Consider the following 11,273-nt stretch of genomic DNA (forward strand, 5'->3'; position numbering starts at 1 on the left):
TGTCGATACCACGTGCCACATAACCCTGCATCCTACTAATTAATAACACCACACCAGTTTATTAATTGTTTTTTTTGCTGATTTAATCCTAATATCCTAATTTAATCCTAATATTTTGGATTTAATCCTAATATTTTGGATTTAATCCTAATATTTTGGATTTTCCTAACATTTTATTAACTCTGCCTTATGATTTGAGAGTTTCCTGTCTTGTTGTTCCAAAATGTAGCTTTTTCTTTTTTTTTTCTTCCATTAGCATTTAGAAATATTAGCACGAGATGACCACGTGCCACATAAACCTGCATCCTACTAATTAATAACACCACACCTGTTTATTAATCAGCATGCATTATACTCTTTATATATATATATATATATTACAGTGGCTTTAACGCAGTAGTTTTAATACGTTTCAACAGAACAGATGCTGTCTTTTGTCCCTTGTCGTCCCCTCCCTCCACCCTGCAGAAGAGGCGTGGCCTCAGACCGAGCCGCTCTGACGTCACAGCGCGTCGGGTATAAATACAGCTGCGTTCTTCCCTCGACCACCATTTTGAGATCTCCTTCTTCTTCTTCTTCGTCTCCTTCTTCTTCTACCACGATGACTGACCAGCTCTGCAAACTGTTCGTCGGCGGGCTGAACGTGGACACCGACGACGACGGCCTCCGGAAACACTTCGAGCAGTACGGCTCCCTCACCGACTGCGTGGTGGTGGTGAACAAGCAGCTGCAGCGCTCCCGGTGCTTCGGCTTCGTCACCTACTCGTCCCCGGAGGAGGCGGACGCAGCAATGGCGGCCAGGCCTCACACCGTCGACGGCAACGCGGTGGAGGTGAAGCGCGCCGTGGCGAGGGAGGACGCCAACAAACCGGAGGCGCTCGCCAAGGTGAAGAAGATCTTCGTCGGCGGGCTGAAGGACGACATCGAGGAGGAGCACCTCAGCGAGTACTTCTCCCAGTACGGGGAGATCGAGAAGGCCGAGGTCATCTCCGAGAAGGAGACCGGGAAGAAACGTGGCTTCGGCTTTGTTTACTTCACCGACCACGACGCGGCGGACAAAGCCGTCGTGGTGAAGTTTCACACCGTCAACGGACACAAGGTGGAGGTGAAGAAGGCCCTGACGAAGCAGGAGATGCAGGCGGCGGGGCGGACGGGGATGTCGCCGCGCGGTGGACGCGGCAGAGGCGGCGGCATGCGCGGGAATCAAAATGGCGGGGGCTACGGGAGGGAGTACGGCGGGGGATACAACTACGGAAATGGAGGCGGAGGCTACAATGGCGGAGGAGGAGGCGGCTACGGGGGTACGGAGGGCAGTACGGTGGTGGCTATGCGGAGCAGAGCGGTGGCTACGGAGGTGGGAACGGCTACAATGAGTTTGGCAGCGGGTACGGGCAGCACTCGTCCGGGTACGGGCCCATGAAGGGGCCTCCTTTCGGCGGAGGGCAGAGGAGCGCAGCGCCCTATAACAGAGGAGGCGGCGGCGGAGGTGGCGGAGGCTACCCGAGGGGGGCTACGGCGGCGGAGGCGGCTATTAGAATGAAAAAAAAAAAAAAAAAACGACTCACAGCTCTCACATATCCCTCCGCCATGAATCAGATTCCATGAATGGCAGAGAAAGACTCCCCTAATCACCTCAAAACAAACAGGTAGGAAGGTCACTTCCCAGAAAAAACCTGATAATAACGAGCAGCTGTTTGCCGTTCAACTAGGACACATTTAAAAAAAAAAAAAAAAAAAAAAAAAAAAAAAGATTAAAAAAAAAAATGAAGAATAAACACAGTGATCCCTTTTTTATTATGTCACGTGACCCCACGTGTAGTGTCGTTTAGAGTATTTTTTTATTTGCGTTCACACGTGTTTCTTCTTTTTCTTTTTTGCAAAATTTCGATGTAGGATTGTTTCTTTTTTTTTTTTTTTTTTTTGCTGGTTTAATCCTAATATTTTGGTTTTTTTAAACAATTAATTTGTTATCTGGAGTAAACTTAGTGTGATTTTCAATGTATGAGGATGAGACGGCATGTGTTGTGATATTTTATTTCATAGCTTTGTCATACTGATAACATCACCTTTGTATGGTTTAATCTGACTTCTGGGTCACTCAGCAAAAGGCGGGATACTGCAGGATCCAGTCTCCTTGTTTCCTCCCCCAACACTGTACTCAAACTCTCCTCACCCATAGTAATAGTTTCGGTATTATACTATTGTTCATTTCTCATTACCTGTAGCAATATCTAATGTATATTGTATACTTTCATGTCTGGAGAACACCTACTGTTAAAAACACTTTGGTATGCTTATGTATGTTCATTTTAAATAAAACGTTATACCACTTAGCTTAGTTATTTTACTTATTTAACCAGGCTTCCTCAAGTTCATCCACAGGTTTTATAAGTGACTTCATCTTTAGTTACATGGCATCCCACAGTTTATTCCCTTACTCTCTCAGGTGGGTGAATCATTGTAGTCTACCCGCAGCCATTGCATGTAGGCTTTGTAGGGTTTGACCTTGTTTTTTAACTTATGTGGTTGCTAATGTGACTCTTTTTTTAAATATTGTTCCTTTTACATATTTGAATACATATGTGGACATGAGGGCTCTGATATTTATCTTTGATTATTCCTACTTCCTATTAGGTGTTCTTACTCTATTCCAGTATGCTATCCCAGCCTTAATAGCCGTAGCAGTTTGTTTGTAGGCTACATCAGGACCCTGTTGATTACCTGGGGTCGATTGTGATAGGAGTCTGAAATATCTCTTTAGGATATCCACATCCAGCAAACTAGGTATGTAAATCAACCTGTCTTCACTCTGTGTTGGTCAACAATGTATGGAATATCTTTGAGATGGTGCACAAGTGTGCCATTATTTAACCTTAAAACAACGTAAGTGACACTATAATCATAGCTCAATGCGTCTTATATAGCTAATCTTACAATAAAAACAAAATGGGGGGGTTACTTGATTTGGTCTTAACTTTTAAGTGGGTGGAAGGGGACCCAAATTTTGTTCCACCATTAAATACACAAAAAATGGAACGAGTAAATTGGTGTCTCTTCCAGAAAACCTTGCTCTGTCCAGAATCTCACTTTGTTTCTCTCCCATCTTCTCCAGGTTGCTACGGTAACCTGGGCACGAGGAAATCACCCCCGAAAACGATGGGGTGTGTCTCCACGCAGACGGGGGTACCGGAGAGCTGTTGTGCCTTCTCCCCCTCAGGTGAAGTCAGTTTTCACAAAGGATTGTCCAGTGTGGTTTAAATGCATTTGACAGAGTTTTACAAGGGTTTATTCTGGAAAGGTTTCATTTGATGCATTTTAGGGTTTTGGATTTTGACGACACAGTGCCCCCAGTGCAATCATATATTTTATTTTCCCAATGACCATCACTGACCTGTGAGGCTTCGAGTGATTGATATGAAGGACTTTTTAATGCCTGGTTGCAGGCTAAAGTATTCTGCATTAAACAATAATTTTATATAAGTAAAAGTCTTTGTTTTCATTTAATCTTTGCATTTATCTTATTTATTTTAAGACCAGTTACTCGTGTGCTTAAATGACCTTGGAGCAATACTTTGCAGTTCTGGGCACTGTGGGTTTCAAAATAAATTATAATTTTAAAATATTTTTTGTGTTTCCAAGTATTTTATATATACGGTAACAAAATGGTTGTATTGTTCCAAAAGGAACAAGTAATTCATTAGGAGAGGTACATTTTAAAGGGTTGAAAATGTATGGAACAACCTGTGCTTTCCTCCTCCTCCTGTAGTACGGGTTAATGAAATGTGAGTGGCATCAACTGCCATTTTGCCTTTTGCCCTACAAATCCAATACAAGAGCCCAGAGGCTTAACATGTGCCTGTGTAAAGGGTGTTGCAGTTTGTCTGCAAAAACTAGGAACAATGATACAGTCACGTGTTCACACAGCCCCATGTCTTCTACAGTAACTCAATCAGGAAGTAGAGGCCTTGATGTGTGAGATAATGCACGTAAACCTCAGGCCTCCTCCGGTTTAGTGTGATTGAGCAACATTGACTACATTGAAATAAAAACAATTGTCTTTTTTATTATAAACCATCTTTTCAACATTTTCAGAAGGTCTGATGGCTTACAGGATATTTGCAGTAAGGAACAAAGTACTGAAGTTCACTCCTCTGCAGTTTAATGCACATTGCCTGTAGCTTGAGACATCGAAACGCCTGCAAACTATACTGTGACTACACCTGTAAGTTGGTCAAAAGTAAAAGGGCTATGAACTTGTATTTTTAGTGTACCGTAAATTTGCTTTGAACAGGCCTCAGAAAGGAAATGCAAGACCTCAGGCTTTTTATTTTATAAAAAATACTGTTTTGTGTGATTACGCACCATTTAGCAATTTATTCCTGGGGGGGGAAAAAAGACTGCAGACCAGTAATCTAGTCTACTGTGAGGCTTTGTAGTTTTGTCTGCTGGCCAGCTCGATTAACAGAAAACGTAGCATTGTAATAGTCTGTGTGGGGCTATTTAAGTTTAAAGAATAATACTTACGCTATAAACCATGCCCACACTGAAATAGTTAATGTTTTTGTTTTTTTTATTTAACTCTTGAACAAACGATCAATCTGACTGAATAATCTTGAATTGCTTCCTAAATTAATCAGTGGTGCCAAGAATGTAAGCAATGAAATGTTTAAAATTAATTAACTGGCATTTTGTAGTACGTTTTATGTCTTGACTGGAAGGATATTTAATACAAGGCTGACCTCACCACAAAACAAAGGTCAATTACAGACGTAATCCCTCAGTTTGTCCCTCAAGTCCTGTCTGATGTACTGGGACGATTCAAGAGACTTGGTGTGACACACAACTTATATTTTATGTAACAAAAATACTATGTAAGTGTTGCTGTATATGGCGATTAGAGTGTAAATTGTACTTTTGTTTTCTTACTTCTTTTTAGGATAATGGTGCTTGACGATTTCTGAACATCCCGTAGGAAAAGGAAACCTCTGTTATGTTGGCCGTGCATTTTATGATTCAACAATAAATTATATATTTTTTATACACCAAGAGACTTGTTATGTTACTTATTTACATCAAGGATAGTGTGGTTGCATGTCTCCCCTGATGATGCCCGTCATAAAGGGGTCAAAGTGAGAATGTGGACTGATGGTCACACCGATTAGACGGATGAGGTTTGTAGATGTGGCGAAGCCAAAGAACGGAAGTCGTGGATTACTCATGTTTCATTCAACCAGACTCTTCTAAGTTCTTCTGATCGGAGTGCTTTTTCAGGACTTTGGAGTACTGGATGTGTTCAATTCATTCCTTAATTTTTTTTGGTTATAAGTGGCAGTTTTGACTGGCCTGTGGTAAGATCAAAGCTTTTGCATTTTCCTTGAAATTTAGGGATTTACAAAGATTATTATTTTTTTCATCTTCATGTCTCCATTTACACCTTAAAGAACATGTTACGCACCTCCATATTTATATATGCACAAGTATTTATACAGTTTAAAATGAACCATGTGCAGTTTTCCTGTAGTGGTAAGTCACTGAATGGATTTGTGTGTATCATTAAGGTGTGACAAATTTGTTCAAGTGCTTTTCAAAGCTAATTTTTTTTAATGTATTTAAAATCCTGCATCTATATTTACCAGTATGCCATTGGTGGCTTACCTGTAGGTCAGTGGAATAGTCTGAAACCACTGCCCAGAGAGGGTATCTCAAACGAAACTGAGCCACACTTAAAAGAAACCCTGCTCGGCAACATACTAGAAGACTGAAACTCCACTGAGTACCCTTTTAAAGTTTCCTGAATTTGAATTGGGAGTCAGACACGGCAACGATAAGTGCAGCACTTAATTTAAAACAAATGACAAGATAATACTTGCTCTGGTTAAGAGTTTGATGGTTTTCCCAAAAAATTATACTGCAGCTTTCCTGGAAAATAGTCTGTCAGATAAATAAAAAAAAACGACTAGTTGCAGCTGTTACGTCTAGTGCTTGCTCAAAACTAGGGCGTGTTGCAACATGCGTTAATCTTCATTGGAGAAGCACTGTGAATAGTTTTTTCCCCCAGCAGCTTGTGTGGGGGAGGGGTTTGAGACACATTTGACTTGCTGTGAAAAGACTGACTTCAGCTTAACTCAGCCGTACACTAAGCCCTTTGAGGCTGAAGTGGGTCAGCACTATTTTTTTGCTGTTCCCTCAGTGTGTTGATGCTTCATTTGATATTTTTGATGAATCAAGTGTGACCAGTTATCCTTGACTAAACTAATGATTTATTAAGATTACTATTAAGAAGAATATATGTGAAAATTGAAGCACTTTGAACATTTTGTCTGTCCATCCTGTAAGATAGATCCCTCCTCTGTTGCTCTTTATGAGTTATCTTCCATTTGTTCTGTTAAAGTGTTTTTAGGTGAGTTTTGACGATCCAAATCAAGGGTCTAAGGACAGAGGATGTTGTATGCTGAACATTTGTTATAGCCCCTTAAGTCTGATTTGTGATATTGGACTATATAATTAAGATTGACTTCTCAGAGCTGATTTGATCACAATAATATGACTGTGTTTCACAACTTAAAAGCACAGACCTAAAATGCAAATAACTGATTAGTCATGTTCATTAACAGTAAATACAAGAGTTGAAGAGACAGCTTTTATTTTCACAGCCACAGAGTAGCACCTGTTTAACACAAACAGTGGTATGAAGAATTCATTATTTGTGAAGAAAATGTAAAAATAACCTGGTTCATAAAAAACTCAGTCATGCACAGTTTGTTGTTCTCAGCTTTGCTCTTCCTTGTAGGCTGTAGTCAATAGTATTGCTGTGGGTAAAACATCTGTGTGTCCACTTTACTCTTTTCTGAAGAAATAAATAAATAGCTAGAGGACATTATGTTATCATTTTCACTGGTCAGTCCGGATACATAAGATGTCTATGATAATATATCTTCTTATCCAAGGCCTCATTTCGTAAGATTATGCCATTGTCTCAGCCTAAAAACCAGCCCGTACTTATTAAACAATGTTTGGATACCCTTTAACTCGCATTTTAAATGGATAATTTCAATTATAAAATGATTATTTTTGTTATGTAGTAGAATGACGGTGTGTTCAAAGAACATAGGAGCTTTGCCATAATGAACGTGGGATTACTGTTTTAATTAAGTAAACATCATCAATGCTGTGTTTGTACAGTAATATTGATATAGGAACAGGGAACTGACGGGAATTAACGCTTTATTAACATGCTTTGTGTTGTACTACATCATAACAACCACAAATGTTGAATTTAACGCTTCCCTTTTGAAACCTTACATTCCCGACAGCACTTGAAGGCAGCAGCAGCTCGATTAACCCGGGAGCCAATGAGAGCGGTGATTTTTTTTTCAAGCTGACCAATCAGCGACGGATACGTATTACGGCGGCCCGACGCGTCCACACGGCCCGCCCTGACGTAGCTCATTGAAGAAGAAGACGGACGGTATCGGCACACCATCCCTCCGGAGAGACGCGAACATGTCGACCAAACTTTGCAAGCTGTTTGTCGGGGGTCTGAACGTCGAAACTACGGAAGATGGCGTACGCAAGTATTTCGAGCAGTTCGGCACCCTCAACGACTGCGTGGTGGTGATGAACCAGCAGCTCGGACGGTCCCGCTGCTTCGGCTTTATCACCTACGCGACTCCGCAGGAGGCCGACGCAGCAATGGCGGCCAACCCACATGTCGTCGAAGGCCACGACGTGGAGCTGAAGAGGGCCATTGCGAGGGAGGACGCCAACAACCCGGACATCCTCGCCAACGTGAAGAAGATCTTCGTCGGCGGGGTGAAGGACCACATCGAGGCGGATCATCTCACGGAGTACTTCTCCCAGTTCGGCGTGGTGGAGAAGGCCGAGATCATCTCCGACAAGCAGACCGGCAGGAAGCGCGGGTTCGGCTTTGTCTTCTTCGAGGACACCGACTCCGCCACTAAAGCGGTGCTGACGAAGTACCACACCATCAGCGGCAACAAGGTGGAGGTGAAGAAGGCGCTGACGAAGCAGGAGATGTCCACTGGGGGGAGAGGGAGAGGGAGAGGCCGGGGGATGCAGAGCTATGGCGGCGGGAGAGGCGGCGGAGGCGGCTACGGAGGAGGCGGAGGATACGGCAGCGAGTACGGGGGAGGATACGGCTACGGAGGGGGGTACAATGGAGGAGGAGGAGGTGGTGGAGGAGGGTATGGGGGGTACGGGGGGTATGATGAAGGCGGGTATGACAACCAGATGGGGGGCGGCTACAGCAACGGGGACTTTGGGGATGGCTACGGACAGCAGCACTCCAGCTATGGGGCAGTGAAGGGGGCAACTACTCCTACAGGAGCGGGGCTCCCTACAACAGAGGCGGAGGAGGAGGAGGGTACGGCCGGGGAGGAGGAGGAGGAGGAGGGGGGGGTTCAGTGGTGGCTACTAAGCCCTCCACCACCACCTCCACCCTTCTCCCTCCCTCCACCCTCCTTCAAGTTTTGTGTTCATGGGGTAAATTCTGATTTACAGCGAACTTGAATTTACACACACATACATGCACTCACACATATTACACATTGGGGGGGGGTCTTTGTTGAGCAGTGCCCATCACCCACACAATGAATGAGACTGTCCTGGATCCTGGCTGACCTCCTCCCCATCCCATCTGGACCCCATCTGTCCTCCGATTCCACTCATTATGGACTTTACTACTAAGAATTGGGAATTTGTGAATTGTACTTATTGTTTGTTTTTTGCAGGAGAGAAAGGGGGGGGGGGGGGTTGTTTTGGATTCATTTGTAAAACAGTAATCAATTTCAGTCACTGCTTCTCAACTCAGTAATTGAGTTTGTTTGTCTTGCAAACCAGCCAGATGTGTCTGTTATTTTTGCATCATGAACTCAGGGTTTTTAGTGATGTTGGTGGCAGTGTTGGGAAGCATTGGGACTCACATGATCCCAAACACTTTCGTGACAAAGTATTTTTTTTTTTTTCTTTGGAGGAAATGTCACGGACTGTTTTTTGTTATCTGTAAAATTACATTTTTTTCCCCACCCGTCCCATTACAGGCTTTTTTTTTTGTTTTGTTTAGATTAAACTGTTTTCAAATCCATGTGTTCAGTTCACCCTTATGTTTGATTCTGCTTTTATTAAAGTTTTTAATGTTTTGAAACTCTATCAAATCTCGCAGTCTTGATTCAGATCGTGTGGGTTACATTTCAGCAGGTGTTTTGTGAAATCAGCCCTGTGGAGGTTTAGAGTTTGATGCGTTTTATCCTCATTACTTGGGATAATCTGCCTTATTAAGGTGGTTCATAAAGCTGCCACCAGGAGGGAGTATCGCCTGTAAATGCACGCATGTCAATGCATGCATCCTCATTTAATCGGCCATTTTAAACCGGCAATGATTTACTTGGGAGAACAACCCGTGTGCACCAAAGGCGGTAGTTTTCGGTGAATTTGGGCCTCTGCGACCTTCATAATCATGAGGAAATAATCAAACACCAGCCGTGGAGGAGTGGAGCCCAAACACACACACATTGCCCAAGTGGCTGCAGTGTTAAATACACTGATTTGTATCGTTTTCTTGAATGTTTTTTTTCTTAAGTGATATATCCTTGAATGCTCTGTCTCCTTATGTGAACTGGTTTAATTGGAAATGTAATGCAATCTACATTTTTCAGTTTCACTGACTAGTTTCTCTGGAAAATGGGGTTGAGTTTCCCTTCAGAAACCCTCATGTGCAGTCTGTCATACAGTCAAAACTGAGCCTCCCTTGATTCACAATTCCTTCTGGAATCAGTGTTATGTGCCATCTAGCAAAAATGGATTTAATGAGTGTCTAATAGCAGTCCATAGAGGTCTTTGTTTTTCTTGTAGAGGACATTTCTTCTCTAAGTACTCCGACAAAAGGTGCTCTGGATCAGCGACAAGTAGCAGAGGCATTGGGAAAAGGAGGTCTCACTCTGACCCTGTTTCTTGGTACGAAAACGTGGCTCTCAGGCCAAAGACTTGCTGCAGCATGGCATCACACACAGATTGTATGTCTGATTTCTACAAGGCAAAGCCAGTTAATTTGTAAAGCACCTTTTTAATAATAAAATTCGTGTTGTATACGAGAAATAAAAAGGCATTAAGACGAAGTAAAAAAATGAATTTTTGAAACAAATGGAAGATAAATAAGCTAACATAACATGAAACAAATCGGGAGCGTTATTTAAAAAGCACTTAGAAAGGGTGGCATAGAGGAAGTTTTTCTGTATCAGTAACTAATATGTCTGCATTGAATGAATGGTGTTAACAAACTATCACAATTAAAAACTGAATGCTGAATGCTGGTTCTCCATGTTTTATTTTGACTTGTTTTGACAGGAAGCATTCCTGTCCCAGGTGACAGGCTGAGGTCTGGACAGCTCTAAGTGTAGTGGCGTATCAGAGAAGTTTTTGTTGAAATTAATTGATTAATTCAGAGGAAACCACGGTAAAGATCAGAGAACTGATCCACCTTCTTGATCTGCCTAACAAAGGAGAAAATGCCCAGAAAAAAAGAAACTAACATAACAGCTAAGAACAAAGCTAGTCAAATAAATGTAGAGAATAGACAGGACTATTATGGTGTACATATGTGAAAAAAACATTCATATGTGTATATATATATAAAGCACCACTGACCAACAACAAAAATGAAATGTCTATATACAGGTCAAGTGTTTCTGTTAATTGTCAACAATATTAATAATGCAAATAAATACATGGTGGCTATGTTGTGTGGATTAACTGTGTTAAATTATTGTAAAAAAAAAAATTGGGATTGTTGGTAGGGAAAAACAACGTAGGACATTTTTGTAGACATCATCTTGGGTGTTTAGGAATTCAGGACTGTAATTTTTTCAGGATTTTCACAAATGTTTTGAACAAAATGATCAATAGATTAAACTGTGAAATAATCAGCCAATTAATTGCAAATTAAAAATAATCATCAGATAGCAGCCCTATTTATTTAAAAACAAGAAATAAATATAGTTCACGAAAAAAAAAAAATATTTAGAAAAATATGAAAGCCTTATGAATATATGTCATTCTTCCATGGTGACTTGGATTTAAAAATGACTAAAAAGTGAATTAAAGTGGTTCTAATGTGCAGGAATTTTAGATCTTCTGAATTAGATGTACCAATATGTTCTTTCTTTGTTTATGAGTAATTTTGGGGGATTTCTTTGCATTTCCAATTGCTTACTATTAATTTTGCATTGTTGTAGCCTGTACAACTCAGAACATTCAAG

At 41.6% G+C, this 11,273-nt stretch overlaps 2 protein-coding genes across 2 annotated transcripts; both read left to right on the forward strand.

Moving 5' to 3' along the window:
• Positions 1-526: 526 nt before the first annotated feature.
• LOC129089633 (heterogeneous nuclear ribonucleoprotein A0-like) lies at positions 527-5,048 on the forward strand. Its single transcript, XM_054596909.1, is given in 3 exon segments — positions 527-1,292; positions 1,295-1,646; positions 3,113-5,048. Coding segments are annotated over 2 exon segments (1,002 nt in total). The 5' UTR covers positions 527-601; the 3' UTR covers positions 1,606-1,646; positions 3,113-5,048.
• On the forward strand, positions 3,126-10,142 carry LOC129089634 (heterogeneous nuclear ribonucleoprotein A0-like). The gene is given in 3 exon segments (XM_054596910.1): positions 3,126-3,217; positions 7,314-8,325; positions 8,328-10,142. Coding segments are annotated over 2 exon segments (1,008 nt in total). The 5' UTR covers positions 3,126-3,217; positions 7,314-7,503; the 3' UTR covers positions 8,514-10,142.
• Positions 10,143-11,273: the final 1,131 nt, after the last annotated feature.

The sequence above is a fragment of the Anoplopoma fimbria genome, chromosome 4, assembly GCF_027596085.1.
Source record: "Anoplopoma fimbria isolate UVic2021 breed Golden Eagle Sablefish chromosome 4, Afim_UVic_2022, whole genome shotgun sequence".
NCBI lineage: Eukaryota > Metazoa > Chordata > Actinopteri > Perciformes > Anoplopomatidae > Anoplopoma > Anoplopoma fimbria.